This window comes from Platalea leucorodia (genome assembly GCF_965183815.1).
Source record: "Platalea leucorodia genome assembly, chromosome: 2".
Lineage (NCBI taxonomy): Eukaryota > Metazoa > Chordata > Aves > Pelecaniformes > Threskiornithidae > Platalea > Platalea leucorodia.
In genome coordinates this window covers 103,985,012-104,009,014 of record NC_138824.1, presented here as the reverse complement: position 1 = coordinate 104,009,014, position 24,003 = coordinate 103,985,012, and the positions used below count along the sequence as shown (strand labels likewise).

The window sequence follows — 24,003 nt, the reverse complement described above, 5'->3', positions numbered from 1 at the left end:
CCGCTACCTGGTTAAAAAGGCAATGCATGTGTAATTGCATTATAGAATAACATTAGACATAATATTACTTTTTTCTCCCATTTTCTTAAAGCTCAACCTCTGTACCAACCCAGAGAGCAAGCCACACAGACCAGACGCAGTCCCCACTAGCCAAGTTGTTCCCCTAATACGCTTCTGCTGAGAAGCAAACCCTGCAGTGGCAGATTTGGCTATGCTGGCTTCAGCGTACACGCAGTTCCCCAGTGATCCACTTCAATCAGAATCCGAAAAGAGCGACTCCAGCCCTGCAGCATGGTGTGAGCTCTGCTACCTCATGCATTATTTCAGCATGAAATATTTATAAACTGGAGAACAGGGGCAGGCTCCTTCTCTAAAAAGTGTAATGAATTTTTTTTAAATGTATGAGTGCAACTTGTAAGAATCTGCAACTTGTTTGACATCCTGGGTTTAACAGCCCAGTCCCCACTCCTCATCCATACAAAAGGAGACGAGATTTCACCATGTAACTGACTTCTCTTTAAAAATTGAACTTAGACTAAGCAGGTATTTTTACATCTTAGGGCTTTCCTTGACATTAGCTCTGAACACCACACCTGTATATTTTTTTGTAGAAAAGAAGAAATAACAGCCTTTGTATCATAATTATCTTTCCCCTGGCAGCAGTTTGTATTCTGAAATTAAAATGGTGGTCACAGCCTACAGTGACACACTGTCACAAAACTGGTCCTTGGAAAGCCATAGGGGACTGATGGTGGCAAATCTGACAACTTAAGGGCCAAACCAGTATTCCCATAATACAAAGCAGTCGGTGGAAAAAGCCACTGACGGGTGGATTCTCTCGCTCTACCCGATCATACCTGTAAAATGCAGCTCCTGTTTTAGTTGGAAACCAGAAGGTGGGACTTCAAAAAAGCTGCAGGTAAATTGGTCCCCTGTGGGCACCGGGGTCCTCGGCGAGCGCAGCAGTCTTATAGCTTGGAGGACTTGGGGCTGAAGAGCACAAGCCTCTGCAAATTAACCTTCTGCTTTGACTGTTACTCTGCTAACGAATTCTGCAGAAGCAGTTACACAATTGACCTGTTCTCTGTAGCACTGATGAAGCTTTACTCTTTTTTTACCTACAGATATAGAAGTATTTACCAGCAGAGAACTAATTGACTCTCAGGAGAACAAACCCAATTTTACTTCCTTTGAAACATCAGGAAAATAATTCCAGATGCGTAGCACCTCGCAAGCAGGAATACAGCAGTTGTTACTACCTGGCATTTCTGAAGTCGTTTGATTACAGAATAACTAGTTACTTTTATTTTTCATGAAACGTGGAGTGATTTCATATATATTTTTTGTATTTCCGATTTGGCAAAACAAAGGTTAACTGACCTGCCTTCCACTCAGCTCTAAAATACGTCCTATCTCTGTCACCTGCTAGTGTATGCCTTAATTACATTTCCTTCAAGCCTGCACTATAAATAGTCTTCTGTGGAGGTACTGTGCATACAGAGATCCTTATAAATGCCAGGACCACTGTGAATCCAGCCTAGGGAGCCAGGAGACGTGCATGGAGCTGAGCACCCAAGCATGCCACACAGCCTCTGCCGGCTAAGGGGAGCGCAGCTTTCAGAGGGAATGGGCAATTCCTAAGCGTCCTGGTTTAAACAGACCACAAAAAAAGCTTAAGTCCAGTGACAGAACATTAAAATTAGTTATAACTTGGATTATCTGTGGAATTTTAAATTCCTGGTTTGGTAACTGCAGGACAGATGCACCACAGCTAAGTTAGCAGATGCAAATTCTCTGAAGACAAGACATTTGCATCCCCTTACTAAAGTGGTAATAGGAGAGTACTACAGTGAGTTGCTAAAAAGACTATGCTTTTACTTTATTAAAGGTAGCTGGTCTGGCTACGTCAACTTATCTCAGTACAAGGAGTCTTCCAGAAAATCAAGCATTTGCCGAAGCTGATCACTTTTTCCCACCTGGGGTCATCACTCCGCTTTGGTCATTCATTCCTACAGAGCATCATCTGCTTGACTGATAGATACTGCAGTGAAAGGTACTACGTGGGGAACAAAAGTCTCTACTTAATCTATTTCTATCTTGCTGGACATATCCTTACCACCACCACCAGAAAAGGCTCCATTTCACTCGGTGCAGCACAGGCTGTGCTAAACTGATGCCATCTGGTGCAGATGCAAGCAGTAAGTACCTATTTAAATTTAGAGAGCAGTTACAGCATGACCTGCAGACCACGGCAGTAGATACTCATGTCTGAGCAACATTATGTGCTTCCATTATCACCCTGCCTTTTAAATGGAGTCCTAAAGCTGACAGCACATTAGCTATTTTTGCAGGAGTTGTCTCTGTTACACACTGCCTTCTTCGTGGCAGTATAACTAATTCACTGGAAACTGCCAGACGTGGACTATAGATTGCAAAATTCACTGTCCTGCTTCCTGGCATTAAGCGAATAGATTCAAAATATATCAGCTTTACATCAAAGCACCTCTCTTGGAGCCAAACTCTGCAGTCTTGTGTTTAGTATACGACTTCGCTTCAGGTGCTAAATGGAGATTACACTGATTTTTAAATGCACTGCTTGAGAGCTTGAGTCATCCAGGGGAGCTGTAATAAAATTTATACCCATGTGATCAGTTCTGAAATACTGCTGTAAGACCAGCAGCGAAATGACTGGATAGCTTCAGTCCACTTTTTGAACTGAAAGGGATCCAGCTCCCAATAACCATAACTGGCTATTAAGCCACCATAACCAGTGCCAGCCATGATGCTGACTGGTCAACTCAGCAGTAGGACTGAAAAGCAAATGCCATTTCTGCTCAGGTGGAGGAGGAGAGGATAGTATTACTGCTAAGAAGGCGCCAGTCCTCCACTCTCCTCCACCACAGTCCATGAAATACAGCGTGAAACTTTCTGCCAATTCCCTGGGAGCTAAACTGGGACTAAGGTTACACACCAAGCAGATTTTAAAAGAAGTTCATTACAAACGAAACAACCAAAAAGAAACCATCTACATGGGTTACAGCAAATCCATACACTCTCAGTACAATCACTTGTACTTACAAAATAAACAGTGTTTTAAACAACACTTTGGCCCTTGTAAACGATTCAAGGAACGTTACAACATGCCTTAGCATAAAACTACTCTGGTTCCCACTGAACACAAAGGCTTTCAGAAACTTGTACCAGTGCTGGAAGGGTCACTTAGGTTCAGACATCACCATGCATTTCGCAGCAGATGCTTGCTTCTTTCTTATGCCCCACTCCTTGTCAGAACCAGCCCAGCGGGCTATCTGAAAGCACATCCCCTCCTGCCTCGCTGACCCCACTAGAGCAAAATGCCGCCTTCTCCTCATCTTCCTCCTTGCTGCCCTGGTGAGGTATGGTGGGAGACCTTGGGGATGGGTGGTCACCTCCACACGGGCATGGGCGAGTCGGGCACGCAGAGGAGCGAGCTGCCTTTCCACGTGCTGCTCATGCCAGCAACCTGGCAGAAAGAGGAGGTGATTACGGCTTGGGCTGGTTTCTCGTATCCTGACAACAGGCCAGGCTTCCAGAAAGAGAGGGATTAGGTGGATGACGTTCCTCCACAACCCCTTTCAGCTCCCACACTCTGCAGGTCGCTCTGCAAGACGGAAGAAACATCCCTGGAAACCAGCGCTTATATTTGGAGGATGACCACCTCTGCTACCCCTTTCCTGCCTCTCCTTGAACATGAAGCACCCCTGGAGGGGGCAGATATGCTCCACCATCACCCCTCATTTCTCATACGTGCCTGCTGAGCCCTGCCACCACCTTTGTGAGCTCCTCTGGACAGACAGCTTACCATGAACTCATACAACTACATAAAGTAACCAAACAGATTACTTGACAGAGCTGTTAAATGGCAAGATGCAAGCAACAACTGATTTGCCAGGGAATAATCAAACACTTTGAGAACTTAAAAAGAAGCAAAACAGTAAATTCACCCTGACTTTGGGTGGGAGAAGCTTTAAATCAAGGCAACGTCTTCTTGAAGTTGCTAGATCTGTGCAGTAAACCACAGGGAAGGTAGTCCCTTTCAGCATAGAGTCTCTGGACAAATTTCTAGAGCCCATTTACTGTACGAAGCTGGATGGTACGACATCCCGGTTCACAAAGAGATGGGAGAATGCCACAAAGATATTACACGGATAATGCATTGCTACGATGATTGGGCTCCAACCATCATTTCCATCTATTTTATTTCAGAGATTAAAATGGCACACATGAACCATGCATTGACCATCGCTGTGCACGTGGACCAGAGGCACTTATTGCCAGTCCAGTTCTACAGCCTCAACAAGATTCCTATTGACTTCAAGATAAATCAAGTTGGCATTTTCATGACCATTGGAAATCTGTTTTCAGACTAGAGAAATTAAGCCTGAGACAGACATACAGAGGCAGAATTTTTTTTTTAAAAAAGACAGTTTTGAAAATATCTTGCTAAAAATACAACTACAAAAATCTTGTTTCATAACATTGCTATGAAAAATATGCTAAGTAGCTTAAGAGAATGAATATATTGCTACTGAAATCTATTTCAAACAGGATAGAGCTTATTTTCACTCTCTTCTTAACCTTTATTTGAGAAGATGCCCTGAAACTCTAGGTATTTTGTATTACATCTGATGGCACTAATTCAAAGAAGGTTTCAACGTATATTCCACTATCAGAGATCACAGCGCAATCCAAACCTCCCCCTCCCTCATTTAATTCACCATCTCAGACAGCTTTCAAAAACAGGAATGCAGTCACATCTGATTAAGAGTTTATTTATTATATTTCACGGTTTAGCAGAAATAATGTACCAATGTTAGTAGAAAGTATAGAAGGATCAAGAATCAGAGTAATTGACCAAGCAAAGGATGCAAGGGCCATTTGACATGTGCCTGTGTGTCTTTTCTTTTTTTTTTTTTTTAAAAGGAACAGGAAAGAGCCAAGGTGCCGAGACTAAAAAGTCAGGAAGTAAGTGCACTGAAGTCAGCGTACACAAAGACATGCAGTTTTCCAATACAGGGAGTAAAATTTTGGTTACGGAAAGCAAGTGTCCCAAAAGCCAGGGGTGACTCCGCAGGAGACCACCTGCAGAAAGTCTGAGTCTTTTGAGGCCTCCCAGAGCCCTTCCTCTGGAAGCAAGCCTCATGCTGGATACATGAAAACGGGAACTGGGATCCCTAAACACTTTTGAACATAGAGGCTGGAACGCACTTTGTTATGGTTTTAATTAGGTTGCATAGATCATTTCTCATTGTATTGTCACTGAATTCCTGAAACACCACAATAAAAATGACACTTAATTAGAACGCTGAAATTTTTATTGCCTTTTCTTAACGTGCTAACATCACAGGAGAACACATCTTGTTTGTGTTCAGAAAAGTTATGCCACAGAAAACAAGAAAAAAGCATCCCTGCACTGCTTTGCTAGTTGCTGTTCACCCTGGCCAGGAGGTACTGCCTCTGCAAGGAGAGGGCACGCTCAGTTCTCTGGCCCTTGTGCTTCTGGTTTGAGCTATCCAACAAATATTTTGCTTGGCATCAGCTCTGATGAATTTTGGTTGTAATCAGTAGCAGCTGGAATGAGGCCAGCAACATATTTCCTATGAACTGGTAAAGAATTTTGGCCATCAAAGGTTCAAGCCACTTAGAGGTCTGAAACCTCCCACATCAAGACCAGAGAGGGGATCGTTTGCACTGCTGCATGCAGTAGGTATTAAGGGGCCAAGTTTAAATCTGTACATGCCCTTACGCATTGAAAACATCTCCATGGAAGACATATATGAATATTACAATCCCACTGCTCTGTGAAAACCATGTAATTGAAGGTTGCACCACAAAGTACATGAAAGAGGACCAAACTAAGGTCACAGAAACACCCTTAAATCTGTCATCTGAGAACTTCCAAAGTGCATTGATTTAAAATGTATCTTCCTCACACACACACACATTTACAACCAGGGATTTTTCATTTACATCCTAGGTCCTGACTGGCATTGGAAAATTTTCAGTGCTAGTACTAATCCCTGAAGAACCTCACTGCAAACAGCCCTCATTACAAAATAATTCTTTGCTGCCTCCACTTTCTGACATGTCAGCCAGTTCTTAATCCTTTTAACTTCTTAATGAAGGAGTAGTTACACAATGGTGGCGTCCCGTGGAAGGTCACCGATCTGTCCCTTGAGAGCGCTTCCCTGGCACATGGCATGGAGAAAAGGGCTGGGATCCTGCTCACGGGGATGGACAGCTCTGGGACACGCACCTTCCGAGAGGATGGGGCTCCCAGCCTGGGAGGAGCAGCAGCAGGCATTTAGGGCTGAGGCGTAACACCGCCGCAATGCGTAATTTCCTCTAAAGAGATGTCCTGCTTGCAGCTGGGCTCCCTGGGCGGAGGCAGCGACAGCTCCCACCGAGGGGCTGCAGCCCGGCCTTCCTTAGGATGGCTGATCCATGCCCACATGCATCCCCACAGCGCGAGAGGCACAGCATCGTCGCCCTGGGGAACAGCAGCGATGACGCTGAGCCTGTGCAAAGAAGAGAAAGGAGAGCTTTTTCCTCCCAAGCATTAGGGTCCTGCAGTGGATAAGCTGCACTTTCGAGCCCAAACTGTTTTTATTTTAGCTCCTGGGCCTGTTTGGAGATGCTACAGTGGAAGAGCAAATGCCTGGAGAGGGGAGCTCTTCCAAGCGATGTGCTCACGGCTGAGGCTTTTGTGTTGCTGCAGTCATCGTGAAGGCTTTCCAAGTCCACCGGCAGGCTAGGCAGGTGGGACAGAGACAACAAGTAAAATCAGCTGGCTATTTTCTGAGGAAGCAGCAGATAATAATCACAAGAAGAAAACAGGACTGGAAACACTTGGCTACAAAACAGGGACCAGTTTGATGTTCAGCCTCAAGCAACTTCTTAAGTAGGTCAGAGCACAAAACCCAAAGCCAAAGACTTGAATTCACAGGGGGAGAAACCTCCAATCCCCGTTTTAAGGCACAGGCACCTGCACAGAAAGGTTTGTCTCGCTCCTGTGAAGCCAACATTAGGATTTTGTTGACAACACCAAGGAAAAAGGTACTTCTCACACCTGAGCGTGGCCAGTGGAGCACAGGGAATCCTCACGGTGGTGGAGCTACTGCAACGCTCCTCTGGACGGGCCAGAGACAGCCCGAAAGATTTTGTTTGCCCGTTTTGGAGGAAAATCTCATCACTCGCCTCATGCTGGACCATATTTTCAGCCAGTGCTTGTCAGTACAAATCAACTGACTTGAGGATTTCGCCCAGTTAATTGACAGTTTGTATCTCCTGACACAAGTTGAAAAAAATGAGAGTCATAGAAATACAGCAACAGCTACAGCGGTGCTACTGGCGGTTATGAAGGAGCCGTTAGTTCTGGCAATTATTAAAACCATTCAATGCAAGTGACAGATAACAGTAATAAATCAGCTGACTTGTTTCACGTACCCACACATCCAGTGTTTTCTGTAAGCACAGCAAGTATTCAGCCTAGAAAAAACACGGCATCTCATTATAAAGCCCTATCAGCAACTGCAACGTACATTAAATTAGTGGCACATAACGAAGTGAAAGTGCAAACCCTGACTTGAGTCGCAGCTCCTTCAGATTTAAACAACAGCTGCTAACTGGTAACTTGCTTTCCAGTTACCAGTCTCACAGAGCAGTAATTGCTTTTATGTTAGCTAAAAGAGGTACTGAACTTTCCCTCAGCGTGAGAGCAGTGTCCCAATGGGGTGGCCTTGAAAGCCTACCGGGAAGGTGCAAGAGGGTACCCGTGCAGCAAGAGCATGTCCTCACCACCCACAAGGCCTCTGCATCGTCCCTGCAAGGTCCCAGCCTCTCCCGGGGGGCCCCTCCAGCTGCCCCGAGCCGCCACGCGAAGGCTGAGCACCGGGCTGGACCGATGCACCCAAAACCGTGCCCTCCCAGAGCACGGCACCGTGGGCAGGTCAGGGAGGGCAAAACACAGGTGTCCAGCAAAGATGGGCAGCGGGGTCAGGCCCCCAGCGAGCGAGCACGCTCAGGGGAAGAGCTCATAGTACCGAGGTACAACCTGCCCTTTCCCTTCAACTATGGAGCACAAATGCTGTGAGCAATTCTCCTTTAAACCCCAGTACGCGACGAGGTGTAGCGACAGAGTACCGAGCAGCAGTTTTCCATCTTCCACACAGCTCTGCTCTCCCCCACGCAGTCCGGGCAGCTGGAAACTCCTCAGAAGGAGTCCTCGTGATTTTCTGGATGAGACAGCAAACCTCCCCCTCCAGGGAGTAACCTCCCCACCTTTTAAGCAACAAGAACTTCCAAGTAACGCAACTTCTTCACGGAAGAGATGAGTGAACCTTTAATGAGAGTATAACCTAGTCGTTGTGAGTTCCTGGGGTAATTTGGGATTGCAAGTAGCTCTGCAGTGATGACAAATCTCTGGAAGGAAAATAAAACAGAAGTATACAGAAACTCAACTAATGCTGTCCCAAAGGTATCTGACTGTACCTGTACCTGACAGATTTAAAGCGACGTGGAGATAAACTATAGGCGTTATTTTTCTGGACTCCTAAAAATATCTGACGATCTAGTGGACACTCAGCACAGAGCCCAGGGAGAAGCCCTGGGCTGGCAATCACAACAGCCTCCCTGCAGCCTCCCATCGCCCGTCTGCTCAAGCGGGATCCCCCGGCACGGCTTCCCAGCCCTTCGGAGGGGATCACAAGGCTCTTCAGACTGGGGCATCCTTCTGGGGAACTGGTCACAGACACGCAGAACAAAACCTCCCTTGCAGGAGGTAAAAAAAGACCCTCCTCCCTTTAAACAAGGATGCACGGCTCAGAAACCCAAAGTTGCTTTGTAACTTGCCAAACTGGAGTGATGTCAAACCGGGCTGTTTCCCTGGCAGTGCGTGGGCCAGCCGACAGGCAGAGGTGACTGTCCCTGCTGGATGAACAATACTGATCACCGGCTGCTGCGCAGATGCCGGCCTGGAGGTCAGCTTGCAAGTAGCTGCTGCCAGCCTGTGCTGCAGAAGAATACGGGAGAGAGACCCCGTATCTACCAGCTGGCCGAGAGCTTCAAAATGTTTGATCAGCCCAGGTCCAAAACGCAACAAACTCTTACTTCTGTGGCTAATGCGAAAGGACCTTCCCAGGTCATCAAATCCACCCCTGGCTAGCACAGGCGGCCGCGCCGCAGAGGCCGTTTCAGGACCTGATCGCGCTTCCTCACATGCCTGCCTCAGAAGAAAAGGATGACTGGGGAGGGGCGTGAGGAGCGAGCAGGAGAAATTTCCTCTCCTGAAGGAAAATATGGAATTTTAATGCAAAATAAATTATGTTAGAAGATAGCGACAACGTGAGCTTACCAAATACAGACATTAAATACCATAGCTCCCCTCCTCATCTCAGCACATTATCTTAATGTAGGATATTATTTCGAAACATACAGCAGACATGCCACTATGTTTACAGCACCTCTGTCATATAGCAATTTTGAAGGCATTATTGCCAAGCTTACACTTTATTGCATTTCTGGAAATATGCTAATTCAATCTTTAAGTTTCATTCAACAATCATGAAGGCTCAGGAACAAAGACGTGTTGTGCTTTACTTCAGACAATTTTAAATGTTGTTGAAAATGGAGAATGAGAGCCATAACTTTTCATCCATCCCCCATCCCCTTGAAGCTCTATTCTTTCGCTCTCCACTGGAATTTAATATCAAATTATCCCTGCAAGGAGCCACCGGAGGAAAACAATGCGAGGTAAGCAGATTGGCAATCCTGTCATCCATTTTCATAATTTCACTTTACGTAAATAGGCCATCTATTTCCAAGCCAAACACAGGGTTACCACCGTGGACTGAACAAACATTATTAGCTTTCAGCCATGTAAATATATTAGCTATCACTGGACACAGCCTCACCAAGGTCTTTGGGGACTAGGACCACGCAGCATAGCAAGTGGTCGGCACACTGCAGTGCGGGAGAAGCTGCGCCCCAGAGCAGAGATGTCAGCAAACAGAAAGGCAGACAAAAATAACTGCTGTCTTAAAAGAACCCAATGCTTGCACATGAGATGCTCTGACAAAAGAGTTTTGCGGGAAGGTTACTAATTACTTAGATTAGATTAACACCAAGGCTTCTCACTCACAGCTGAGAGCGCTTTTGTGCTGGGTGTGGCACACAGGACTCCCGACATGCAAGGCCATTCTCCATCCCAAGAGGTTTTCATATGAATGTACTTATCCGTGGCATATTCAATGTCTATATTCAGACATCAAACTTCGGCTCCAAGTAATCAAAATTCTGCTCATAACCCAAATAATTCATCTTTATTTGTGGTAGTTTATACTGCTCTACCAACTGAGGACCCATCACCAGCAGGAGCACACGCTACGTGGATGGCAGGCAGGACACGATGCCCAGACACTGTAGCCTTGCCTGACAGGATATTGTCAGCGTAAGACTGAAACAACTGACAATCTGAAGTGTTTTTAAACCCTTGGAAGATAATATGCTACACAAGTGGAAAGCAAAGATGATTACAAAAAAGCTGTATTCTTTATACAAAATATCGCACTAACAAAATTTTTGTTCCTGTTCCAGGAAAACCTCAAAGATTCCAAGAAATGTATTTCAAAAGGTCTTGTACAAAATACTATTAGAGTTGCTTTAGTCCCAACAATGAAAAGTTAAGTGTTAAATTTGTGCTGCCTGCTTATTTTCTCTCCTCTTGGTTTACACTTCCAAAGCAGCAGCTGAGGAGAGGCCCAAAAGCTCAGGGACTTGAAGGATTTGATCCAAACAAAAGAATTAAGAGCTACTGTCATGTATCATTTAAACATTATCATATTATAAGTGCTACCTGTACATAAGTAATTAGCTTTGGGTCTCTCCAATGCTTGTCTTCCATTTCTGAACTCTCCTCAATGTGATATCAGAATATTTCTGTTTCTCCGCTTCTCCACGCTTAGGGGTCTATTGCAGAGGCATCGCGACAGGCGAACGAGCGCTCTGCCACGCTCCTGCGTCCTCCCCGTTGAGCACCCCAGCCACAGCCGCAGAGGCCGGCCGGCCCGGAGCGCTCCTGGCGGCGGGGTCCCACAGGCTCCGCGGAGCCTTGCACTCCGAACGCCGAGCGCTGCCCACGGGCACCACCGACGTGGTGCTTCAACAATACAGATACCAGAACAGGATCATAATGCCAGCCGGTACTCTAGATGGTTTTAGCGTTGTAGGAAAATGGGAAAGTAGAATTTCAAAAGAAAATGGATTATAAGATAAAAATTGTGTGCATATATACACACACACATACATATATACAGAGGTATATACACATCTACATCACGTAGAAAAGATAACAGGTAGCAGTTGCAATCCCTTGCCCTCTCCTTGACAACCTTCCTGTTCTTCCCAGTTTATGTTACCTTACCAAGGGGGTTGCAAACTGCTCCTGGGGGGCTCTGTCCTCTGAAGTGCGAGACATCCGCTGGTGAAGCTGGAGCCTCCCCCTCCACGCTGGGACATGCCACTCTGCAAGGCTACCGGCTTCCCTCCTGTCCCAAACGACTACGTATCTTCTGCTCCTTTTACTGGGGAGGAGGAGGGAGCACCAGTGGTCAGGGGAGGGAAGGGAAGGGGCATTGCTTACATCCAGGCCCTCTCTTACCCTGCTGCTGGAAGGAAAAAGTCAAATGCATGGGCACAACAGGAATAAGCAGTACAGAGTATCAGAGACCAAAACTGCAGTTAATGTGATAGCATAAGCACACACATTTGGGACGGCATTTTATATGTTATTCCTAGTTTACTAACACTGGTGCCCTATGGGCTGCTCAGCAGCTGGAAATAGCTACAGGGCAGCAGTACCCTAATTATACCTTCATTAGATCACCTTGACCATGGACTGTATGAAGGACTGGAGTAGAGATAGCTTGCACAGTCCCTTTACGCTTCAATAGCAGCACAGCAAGTCCACAAGGCACCTAAAAATAAGGTTCACTGCGTCTTGGCTGATGAACAGATGTTTCAACAATAGCTGTAGATCCTCAGTACCTCCTGTGCTTGTGACAAACTGTACCACGGGCCTCAATAAAGAAAGAGAAGCTGGAACATTCAGCATTAAACCAAGCCTCCCTTGTGAGCAAAAGGAATAACTCCATTTAATGATAGCAGTAAAAATCTCTTATCTGTGTGGATGAGCCAACAGAGGGAGACACGATGATGGAACATGCCTACTCAGTTTGTGGTATTAATGCCTCTCCATCCCATACTAAATACTTAAGCATGGAGTAAGTCCCAGGAGAAATCTTGCATTTTACAAAAATAATTCACGGGGCGGGGGCGGGGGAAGCTTTTATGATAGGGGAAGTAATTCTGAAAGTAAACGTCACAACTTTTTTCTTTTTTAAGTAGAGAAAAATCACTGAGAAAATTTCATTTGATTTCTAAAGATTATATTAACTGTGGAATTTCTATCCAGTTGTGGTTATAAATCTCGAAGGAACTTGTGGCTGCCCTGTGAATTAATAGTTCATTTCTTTTAATTTTTAATAACTCACTTATATACGCCAAACTTCGTTTCTGTCCCTTAAAGAGGCGCATTAAGATTAGAATGAGAGTTTATCTTTCTAGGACAATATTGTTCAAATATTGAATTTGTGCTACAGGTTTTATTTGGATTGGCTGCAACTACACTGTGTGCAGCATCAAATAGCCCCCTTGCACAGCTTTTGACCCAGAAGTATCTTCATTAATAACCCTGCTCTGAGTTGGTGTGATATTACTTACTACAGAGCAACCAGTACAAAATGCAACAGACTAATCCTCTGAGAATCCCACGAGCTCGGTGAAATCTCAGAATTAGGCAATAAAACAGAAATTCTCCTGCTGGGGGTAGGGGAGGTATGTATGCATTGGATGTGCAGGGAGTGGAGGAGTCGGCTGAGGTGGATTTGTCCTGTGTATCTCCTGATGCTCCAGGAGTGACACCTTATGAAGCAGTGCTTGAACCGGGAGCAAGGGAGCATGAAGTGGCAGTGAACATGGAGGGTACCGTGGTGATTAAAAAAAAAAAAAAAAGAAAGAAAAAAATGGTTTTTTCTAACACTTGGATTCAACAAGGTACTTGAGCTTACAACTTGTCCCATTAGAGCCAAGTGCATGAAATCCCCACTGAAGTAATTAGCTTATTGATTTCAACAGAATGAGGAGTCTATCCATTGCATCTACTCACCGCCTTGAAGTTACAAATGCATTTAACTACTTTGCTGAACTGGTGCCTAGCAGACTATCTGAATTCTCTCGAAAGCTTTGGATGTACAGCTGACTGAACAAAGTTACAGATTCTTATCAAATTCAGAGGTGGACCTTTCCCCCACTTGAAAAAGCGAAAGGGGGGGTAATAAAATAACAGAGAGAAGGTAAAATTCTTATGAAGAAAGGACAGTCCTCTTGTGATCAACATAATCCCCAGGCTCAGTCTTTAGGTCAGCCTCACTAAGTGTTACGAAAACATTTATCTTTTACATGACCAAACTTTATGGGAAAATCCTACAGGCTTCCAAAACAGACCACTGCAAGTGATAAACACAAAATTATCTCTCCTTTTCACTGAAAAATCTTTTCAAAATAAACAGTGCTATATAAGCAAGCTAATTTCACTGAATTCCTCATGAATGTTTATTTTTCCCCCTTAGAGTTTTCTGTAAGCCACAGACAGCATTTCAGTGATTTATACCTTAATGCTTCCATTTTCAGTCCAAATTCTAACAATCTTCCAAATGATGAAAAACAGATGATCCACAGAGACGTCAACAACTCAAGCTCTAGCGCAAAACAGTGCTAGCCTTTTTTCTTATGGACAACTGAACTTGCATGTTTCCAAAGACTTACAGTTTTCACTAAAAAAAGTATTCTAGTTCTTATGGCTACCTACTAAATAAAGAACCCTAAACTTCCAAAACCGACCCAGCAAACAAAAGAACCCGGTCCCATTAGTCCCAAACATTTCAAAACAGTTAGTCAGACACCCAGAAAAACAGAGGCAGGAGACTTGAAGCGGGAGCTATCTTTTGAGAGCTGCCGTTTGGCAAGCAAAACAGTTTTTTCCCATTTTGAGCTGCTTGTCACAACACAGGGTCAGAAATGAACACACAAAGGGCTAAAGAAGAGGCGTCCTGTGTTTTAATTCTGGTGCTGACAGGGGTTTCCTCTGCAGCCGTCATCAAGAGCAGATACTGCTCTGGTCGTAAATCTGATCGCACATTCTCCGCTGAAGGATACGAACTGGGACAATAGGCATGGAACAAAAAACAACTGGAAGTTCAAACACTTCGCAAAGGTCACATTTCAAATACCAGTTCTCTCTCCAGCAGATCTTGCAATGAAAACGTGGTCCTAGGTCTTTCTCTAAGCTGTGGTTAATCAACCCTCTCCACAGACAGAGTTGGATACCTCTCTTGCAGAGGTTTTCCCAGGCTGAAGCACAGATAGCGTGCTGCCACAGGTACTCCAGATGATGAAGGCCAAGGATTAAAAGGCTGAACTGCTATTCACCTCTTAGAACGAAAGGGAAATGGTTTTAGTCTAATTACCAGAGTCTTGCCCCTATCGATGACACGTTTATAGCCAGCTCCCAGCACTCAGCACAAGCATCCTCAGGCTCTGCTCCGTGTGCTCATTCAGGAAGACTCTCCTGATCAGAAGCCACAACTCAAGCCGAATGGAAAAAATAATTATTGAACCAGGCCTTTGGTGCACCTCTGTCATCCTATCAGTCACAGAGCCAGAGGCGTGAAGTGGCAACTGCCAGGTAAACTGCAGTTTTACATATTGTCCCAAAGTGCTTCGATCATGGGAAATTTTGAACATTACATTGATGAAGAGGAACACAATTTTATTTTAAGCAGAGTACCATACAACTGTCGTGAAGACACAGAACCATCCCCAACCCATATGCTGCTTCACATATTTACTGTGGGATGCCTGAAAGTGTCTAATTTTAATTATTTGGAATCTACAGCGAATGCCAAGCTTCCTGAATTTTTTTAATTCACTATGAACTCCAGAGGCTACATCTTTGTATTCCTAACTCTTAAAATGTTAATTCTGTTCTTTGGTGCACTCCTCCTCCATCCCATATTCTCATATCAAGTGAATCAGCTTAAGGGATATTCTTCCTTTCACAAACAAAAATGGCATCCTCTGAGGTCAGCTGCTTATATCCAGCAGTACTTTTGCGACAAAGTACTCCACGTCAAAGGTGACGCTTAGAGACACTGCACATGACTTTTTCTTCAGTTTTGCAGGCTGAGGCATGCAGACGATTTTTATGCTAAATGTATTTTCTGCCTCTTTTCCTCCCATTCTCTCTGTCTGCCTTCCTTCCTTCCTGGCCACATTGTGCAACCTCTAAACTTGAAACAAAACAAAAAACCCACCCAAAACCTCACCCCCTCCAACATACATTAAGTTCATGTAAATAACACCTGATATTTCAGCAGTCACTGAACAGGCTGTTGCATCCTCATTATCTCTGGTAAGATTTTCCCACCTACTCTCTTGCAAATCACCATCCACTACCTGTAATGAGATCACAGTTCTCTAAAGTTTTTATTTACTTTTTCCTCCAGTTACTTCTGAGGTCCTTGGAATCACATGTTTTGTTTTATTTTGTTTTTTTCTAAATAAAAGTTGCCTTAGAGTAAGTAATTCTGAAGACATTTACCAAGAAACTTCCTACACTTTGCAATGTAATGTAGCATCACTGCATCTTAGCTTTCTTCTTCTGCTTAAGCCAATATTCCCGTTTACTGCCCTTAAAGACTTACCCAGGAAAATACGGACCAATCACTAGGGCTGAATATTTTATCAACGAGTTTTCTTAAATACTGCGGGCCAAATCTGGGTGTAAGTCCCTTCATTTCCACTGAATATTCAACTGGCCCAGAAGCGTTCATTTGAAAGAACAGCTGGACTATTTGCCCTCTTTGCTCCATTATTTACCTGGAATCTGGGATTATTTCACATGAACTCACAGCTGCTGGCTGTGAAGTGCTATGAAAGAGCAAAGGCAGCATGCAGAACCACCCCCAACAGCATGCAAGGACTGACATCTCTGCCCAGAGAGTTCCCCGCGGCTCAAAAGTTACCTGTGGGCCACAATAAACACAAGGCACAACGTGGTGGAGAAGACTAAGCTGGAAATCAGCCCGCAGAAAACCCACCAGGATAAGCATGAGGGCCAGGCAATTTGGGGCCTCTCAGAAGCAAATACAAAGAGCATCATCAGAAACGCACACTCAGATTTGGGTTCTCCAGAAGAAACCCCTTTCGTACTGACTCCGACCTCGGAGGAGCTCAGGGGTTCGAGGCTGGAGCTGAAGGCAATACCCAGATGTCTCCAATTCCTCTGAGCGACAGAAGGCAAAACGCTGCCAGTCGGTTAGTTAGGGAGGTACTGTTGTTGTGGGCAAACCTGGAGCATCTGTCGCGGAGAACACACGTGGCAGTCCTCGCAGTCCCTAGCCTGGCAGCAAGCTGCAGAAGCAGACACAGCACAGGGAAACTGATAAAAAGGTCAGTCACAAATGATTCAATAGCTTGCTTAGAAACCAGTGTCTGAGGAGGAGGGCAGTTTGAGCTTCTTGACTCAAAGGGATGAGATGATGCTGAAGGCTGGGAAGGGTGCCTCCAAGCTTTCTTCTGGTGGGGAGTGAAAAGGTGGGCAGGAGGAACAGTCTGAGCACTCAAGCAGCTCTGCACCTTTTCCTTCATCCCACAGACACAGCTCCGTTAAGCTGCACAAGTCCAAACATAAATCTGTAATTTGTCCAAGAAAAAAACCAAAACATTTTTAGAAGGGCTAACTATTAAGCACTAGATGCTGAGCAAATAAACAGGAGGAAATGCATATGCATCAGAGGAAATAATGACAGGCTGTAGCTATTGAAAACTAGTGGGAAGGGAAATATAGCTGGAACATTAATGCTGTAACAACTTGCTCTGAAAGGGTATCATGAAGAGGGGGAGAGGAGGAGGAAGGATGTGTTACTTTACATTAGAGATGCTCATAGGATTACAGATGACTCAGTCACAGACCTCAAATGCTACCGATGATACCTGTAGTCCAACTGAAGATGGAGTCCCGGAACAACTCTTACAGGCCCTGAAATCCTAATACCAGAGTGAGCCGATAACTCTGCATCTGTTCTTCATACGTGGAAAGAAAAACAGGCTAATCACAGATGCACACAGCCTGGAGGATGTTTGCTGAAAACCTCATCTGACTAAAGAAAAAAAATTCCCCGGTGTCCTAAAAAGATGATGATTTCTCAAAGCAGAAAATTCTAAAACCCTACATGGAATATCCCAATGTTGAATCTCATTTTAATGAGTGAAGAGAGTTAATCACCTAAAAGCTACAAGCAACTCAAGTATCAATGATCATGATCTAGTCACACTGACTTTGTTTTAAAATCAGTATATACATTATTGCCTGGTGTTTATAGTCTGTTTGCACAATTGCTGGCATATGGGTCTAGAAAGAGAAGAGAGGCGTGAAACAGAACAGAGAATTGTTTAAAAGAAACCTACTGCATGCCAAAAGGCTTTTCCAAAACTGCAAGACAGAGTTACACTCGTGGAAAAAAAAAAAAAAATCCCAGAGAACATAAAGAGCAGAAACTTCAGAAAGACATGCAGATTTATAAAGAATGGAGAGAGCAGAAAAATTAGTGTAAACAAATGAAGAAGCACAGGCAACCTCTAAAGAAGCAGAGGAGCCAGTACAACACTGAGGACTACTAATGGTGTTTAAGACAGTAAAAAGGCACTTCTGCAAGCGCCCACGCAGATCAAGTCCATTGTTTGGTGCAGACAGTAGGATCAAAAATGATGACACGGGAAAATAAGGGTATTTAAAGAACATGATTACACGGCATTATCGGGATACATAGCTTGTTAGATTAAAAATGGTTCTTTAAAATATTTCAGCACACAGGTGTTAACAGAGAGACATAAGCAGATAGGTCGCTAGTGGCCATTTCCAAATTCCAGGGACCGTGTCTTCTTCTAATGCAATTTCATCAGTTTGTAATTTGGGGGTGAGGCAACATGAAACTTCTGTGGGAAAAGCTTGCACATAAAAAAAAAAAAAAAAGACCAATATAGTGCCAAATAATGAAAAGGGAAAGTTATTCTTATGGAGCATAGTGGAAGTCACAATAACGTCTTTTGCAATGCAACTAAATGCAAGGCGGTAACCCTAGCAAAGACCAGTTTGCAGGCTTAAAGCAGCAGACATGCTTTGAAGAGCGTGACTTAAGGACTTAGAGCTGGAACGAATCGCTAGAGTTCATCTATGTCTTCTGTGATCATCACAGATAGCTGCTTCAAAATAGGTACTCAAAGAAAGATACAGGAAAAAATAATCCTAGCAAGGCTTCTGTCAAAACCCTGTGCTCAGCCCTGCTAGCCACACTTCAAGAAGGAAGTGAAAATACTAGAGGGAGCTCAAAGGAAGGCCAAAGAATTGACCCCTGGGCAGGGCAAAGCAAAACAAAGCAAATCTTACATGCGAGGCTGACAGAGTTCACCCAGCTCAGTGATAAGGTTGAGAGCTGTCATGATGACTATTTATGGCCACATTTCAAACTCGCAGATAAGTTAAGAGCTGACAGTAGGAATTTCAACCTTCATTTCCCAGCAAAACTTCCCAGCAGTATTAGTAAATGAACTATAGAACAATTTACCAGGACAGATGGCCAACTCATTAATGCCTGAAGTTTTCAAAATGAGATTACACGTTTAAAGAAGACATGCCCAAAACAGCTTTTGGGGGGGGGGGCGGAAATCTATGGCTCAATCACGCAAAATGTCAGGTCAGAGAAGTACAATGACTCCTGACTGGTCTTCAAGTCTATGAATTGGAGTACTTAACCATAAAAAATAAGAAGAATCAAATGTCTCCTTCGAGACACATTGTGGCAAACAGCACTTGTAAGAGCCCTTCCAGTATTCAAAACCATCCAGACACACACAAACCTTTCCAATGTGTCAGAGCTACTTGCACTAAACTCTAATTCAATAGCTGCTTACATTTGTTAGATAAACACACAAAAAGACTAGGTGTCAACCTGGTGCTGAAGGCATGGTTTGTTTGAACATTTCAGCAGTCACTCTAAAGAATCCCCTGGTCGATCCTTTCCAAAGCAGAGCTCTGACGTTAGGCTAGACAAATGCCAGTGATGTCCACGTGGAAGTGGGACATGAAATCCACTTGCTTTGTTGCTCTGTGGGAAGCCTCCTTCTTATAATGTGATATCCTATGCTGTTGTGTCCATCATCCCTAACCACATGTGAGCTGGGATAAGGTATTCAAAAACAGCACCTCCTTCCACGCATGTAAATGGGAAAGCAATTTTGGAATGACAAAAGAAAAAAAATACCAAAGCAGACATTCCCTAGGTGAGCGGGGAAAAAAAATCCCTTGTCATTCTCCAACAGTAATCAATCCTAAGTGCATGCTTTTTTATTTCCAGAGGAATGAAGGATTCTGGTGCTGTATCATCATTTTATTTACATTAGCCCAGGAAGTGTCTGATCTGCTTTAAAAACTGTGGACCAATTCTCTGTTAAAATACCATCACTCCGCCCACTCCTTCAAAGTGCTATAAAATACGCAGAAGGGAACAGTGGCATGTTCCCCAGGTACCACGGCTAAAACAAAACCTGCAACAGAGGAGTCTTTTTAGAAAAAGCAACTACCACCTTCCCACGCACTCCTCCTCAAGCACCGAGCAGTCCGTATGATGTACCTCTTTTTCCTTTTCTGGTTTTAGTCAAGAGTATAAACCAAAAATACATCACAGACTGCATGCTAAAGGTTAAGGAAATTACTGGTGGGGTTGACAAAACAGAAAGTAACATGCTCTATCTTGAACAATAATGTTTTATGTTTTGTTTAGGTATGTCCACGCGTACAAATGTAATATTTATGGGTTGTCACTTAAATGAAGCCCAGAGCCTAGAGTCAGGTCCACTAGCACGCAAGCTTCTCTTCTTCCTCACCGACGCAGAGCTAGCAGCTGCGCTGGAGCCTGTGTTTTTAACCAACAGTTTACTTCTATATTTTTCTCTAGATAGGAAATACTCAATATCCACCCCATTTCACATGCCGTGTTTTTTTTAAACACCGTGAAACATGCTGTTCATACCACAGTGTTAAAGGCTCAGATTACCCTCACCTAGAATCTATTCAACAAATTCCACCAAAAGCCAAAACATCATTTAACAAAAACAAACAAGTCAATAACATAAAAGGAAAAAAAAAAAAAGTACTCAAAGCAAAAAGGATTTCAAATCCAAGTCATATGAATAGTAGTTTGACTCAGGTATTGTAACAAAGCATTTCAACAAAACCCACAAGATTTCTATTCGCAGTCCTTTTCATTTGAAGAGCTTGAAACAAAGTTTTCACCACCTCTAAAGCTTACTTCCACAAATTATATTATTGTACACAAGCTAAGGACATAACCCTCAATTTTAGCAAGCTTTCTGGTATGCTTCAAAAATAAATGCAACGTGAGACTTTAGAGGAATACCCATGTTTGTTACCAGCAAGTTAAAAAACCAAATCAAACCCAAAAAACCCCAAACCCTGCCGCTGTTTATTGCCAAAACACAGTTTCCCACAACCCAATTTTACATCAAGTCCACAAACGCAGCACATCAGTTTTTTTCTAAAGCGCAAATATACTTACGAAAGGACATTCCCAATGTAGGCATAATACGAACAGCAGTAGGGAGTAGTCCCATCACAGCAGTAAGCTTTGCAGTCATTATCACACTGAGCCAGACAATCTTCTGCTGAATAAAAATAACATTCATGCGGTCAAATGGCAGCAACAACAAACTGCTGTACAGCACAGCTTTAAAGAAAATGCAATCTAACAGTTTTATACAATCACACGACTTCACTTGAGGCACGACCTGACCCTGTAATCCAAATGGCAGCCTGTTCCCACTCATTCTGCATTTCAGTAGGAAGTTCAGAGTTAGGTGCTTTGTGTATGGTATTTTGTAGCTGGCCCTATCAGTTCCTTCTCCTATTTAATCATTTAAAATAAAAAAAGAGCATTTTGAAACGTCAAGAGACCACAGATCACCTTTTTCCATTGCAGCAAGGAGTCCAGAGAGAACCCTGAGGCCGGGCTGCCTGTCTCGCTGAGCTGCGGGAGAGGAGAAGGGAGCTGCCTGGGAACTGGCTACCTGCCCCAGGCCCGGCCCAGCCCCAGCCCCAGGCATAAATCAGAGCTGCCTGGGGCTCTCTCTCATCCCCTGCCAGCTGGCAGTGGCTCCCCTTGCTCTGCTGCAGCTCCCGGGCCATGGCCAGCGTGGCATGACAGTGCCCAGCGCGGGGGCCAGCCATGCCCTCTCTGCACCGTTGCCACGCCAGAGACCGTCCTGCCCAGCCGGGGCCACAAACGTTTCCAGCAGCGACGCTCCGCCGGACTGAGGAACAACGCAAATTGTGAAACAACAGTAAGAGAGCTCCTTACAATTAAGAAACATGGAAGAACATGCATCCTTTTATTGCCGCGAGAAGCTCTTTTAAAGCTATCGACCTCTTGTCTCTAGGTACTGCTATTGCACTGTAAAAGCATCCTCATGAGTCGCACTCTACCCAAATCTCATCCCGGTCTCTCCTTCCCCGCTGCCAAGACCTCAGCTGCAGCCTGGATGAACCCAGGCTCCCTGCCCCGCACACCGTCACCCTTGGTGACCTCTTCGGTCACGCAAACCCACGCTGCCGCAGTGGAGACCTGAAGTTGAAGATGACAAACTACGCTTCTGTGTTCCCAATGCGCTGTGGCTCCCGTTCCCCAGGCAGCAGATCGTGCTAAGGGGTTCCCGCTCTCCCCATAGGCTTTACTGCCATTCGCACTACTGCTTTTCACCCAGGCCAGCCCAGCTTTCGGCCCTACCTCACCTCGGCTGCTGCCACGCTCCTCTTCCCGCCCCACCTCTGGCTGCAAACTCCCACCTCGCACCGAGGCTCCTTTGCACGCTGACCACCTACTGAACGGCTCGGGCTGCTGATCCCCCAAAACCCAGTAACGCCATCTTGCTCGATTAGATTGCAGCAGGTCAGCTCTCTGAACCTGCTCGTGCTTGGTATCTGCCTGAAAACAAGCGCCAACTGAGGGCGAGGGCCGGCGAGGGCTGTGCGACGCAGCACATGCGTCAGCTCCTGCGGCTGCACCCTAAACCTGTGCAGTGACCCCTGCACGAACGAAACGCAGACGCACAAAAAAGCGGCACGACTGACCCACCAGCCTGACGAGCAGCCCCCCAGCCAGCGCAGGGGGGCAGCCGGAGGGGCGGCCACCTCCAGAGGGCGAGGGGCGCCCCGCCAGCGGCGCGGGCCCTGCGGCGGCGGCGGCGCGGCCACGCGGGACGCCCCGCGCCGAGGCCGCTGCGCCCCGGCCCCGGCGGGGCTCCCCGCGCCAGCACCTGCGCGCTTCTGCGCTGTCACCCGTGTTTTGGCACAAGCACTCGTGTCTCCGGCTGCGCCCCTACGGCGCCCGCCCGGCACCGGCAGCGAGGGCAGCAGCCGGCGGCGGCCGGCGCCCCCGCTTGCTCACCGAGGCCGGCGGTAGCGAGGGGGGCCCCCGCCCCGCCCCGGGGCCGGGACACCTCGGGGCGCCTCGGCCCGAGGGCGCGGATGTCACCTCCGGGCAGCCCCGGAGGAACTCGCCCACCGCGCTCCCTGCCCCAGGGAGGGCTGCCGCGACCCCCCGGGGCGCCCACGCCAACTCCGGCTGCCAACTCAATCGCCGGCAGCAAGAAAAAGCCCCTGCGCCTGCCTGAAGCCGCCGCGGCCCCGCTGCGGCTGCCGGCGGGGGGCAGCGCGGGGGCCACCGCCGGGCCCCGGCCCTCGCCGCCCTCCCAGCCCCGCTCGCACGCGCTGCCCGCGGCTTCGCGGCTCCCGCCCCCCGCCCCGCACCCGCCGGGCCCCGCTGACCTGCCAGGAGGAGGAGGAGGAGGAGCGGGGGGCGCAGGACCCCCCAGGCCCGGCCGCGCCGCCCCGCTGCCTCCATGCCGGCGGCGGGCGCGGAGCCGCCGACCGCCCCGTCGCAGCGCGGAGGCGGGCCGGGGGCGGCGGCGGCGGGGCCGGGGTGGGGAGGGTGGCGGTGGCGGGCGGCGCCGTCGGGGCCGGGCCGGGCCGGGGCCGCTGCCCCCCGCCGCGCCGGGGCCGCCCCCGGGCTGTCCCGGCGGCGCCGTGGGTGGCGGCGGCGGGGCCGCCCCGTCGCGGCGCGGCCCCTCACGCTTCCCCGCCTCCCGCCGCCTTTGTCCGCCGCGGCCCCGCTCGGCCGGGCCCGGGCCGGCGGGGGGAGCCCCGAGGGGGCGGGAAAGGCTGCGCCCGGCTCCCTCCCGCCGCCGCGGCCAGGCGCTGTGTTCGAGGGGTTTTCCGATGGGATTTACAGTCGCGATCGTTTGTAAACGGGGATTAAAATCGTGATTTGTTCGCAAGGGCGAGAGCAGGGTCGCGGCTCTGGCCGAGGCGGGCGGGGGCCCCACCGGCGGCGGCGGAACCGGGCCGCTCCCCCCGCGGCTGCCGCCGGGAGCCGCAGCGGGGCCCTGCCGCTGACGGAAATCCCCAAACGCGCTTGTCCGCGCTGCTCAGTATTAGCGGTGTTCCACGACCGGGCCAGAACCACGCGCTCTGCCCAGAAGTATTTTTCGAGCGTCATTTCTGACAACGGCGCACGTGCTGCCGTAACCGACCCCGCGCGGGAATTCCCGCGGAGGGGGCGCGGAGGCCGGAACACGTACCGCGCTCCCACGCAGGGAGAGGGTTAGCCCTGCCTTCCCACGGCGGGCTGCGGGTCGAGGAATCCCCCTGGAGAGGCTGGGCTGCGCGCACCAAAATGAGCAACGTCCACAGGTGTTTCTGCTCACGAAGGGCTTCCC

At 47.1% G+C, this 24,003-nt stretch overlaps 1 protein-coding gene across 2 annotated transcripts in view; it reads right to left on the bottom strand.

Moving 5' to 3' along the window:
• CYYR1 (cysteine and tyrosine rich 1) overlaps positions 1 to 23,171 on the bottom strand; it is a 59,736-nt gene extending 36,565 nt beyond the window's left edge. The window contains exons 1-2 of one of the 2 annotated variants that reach the window (XM_082337213.1): positions 23,054 to 23,171; positions 20,790 to 20,892 (exon numbers count right to left, since the gene is read on the bottom strand). In XM_082337213.1, the coding sequence (XP_082193339.1) occupies positions 20,790 to 20,892; positions 23,054 to 23,129 (179 nt within the window). In that variant the 5' untranslated portion in view covers positions 23,130 to 23,171. Of the gene's footprint in view, positions 1 to 20,789; positions 20,896 to 23,053 lie in introns of both variants that reach the window. The other variant, XM_082337212.1, reaches the window with a different exon arrangement.
• Between the last annotated feature and the right edge of the window lie 832 nt (positions 23,172 to 24,003).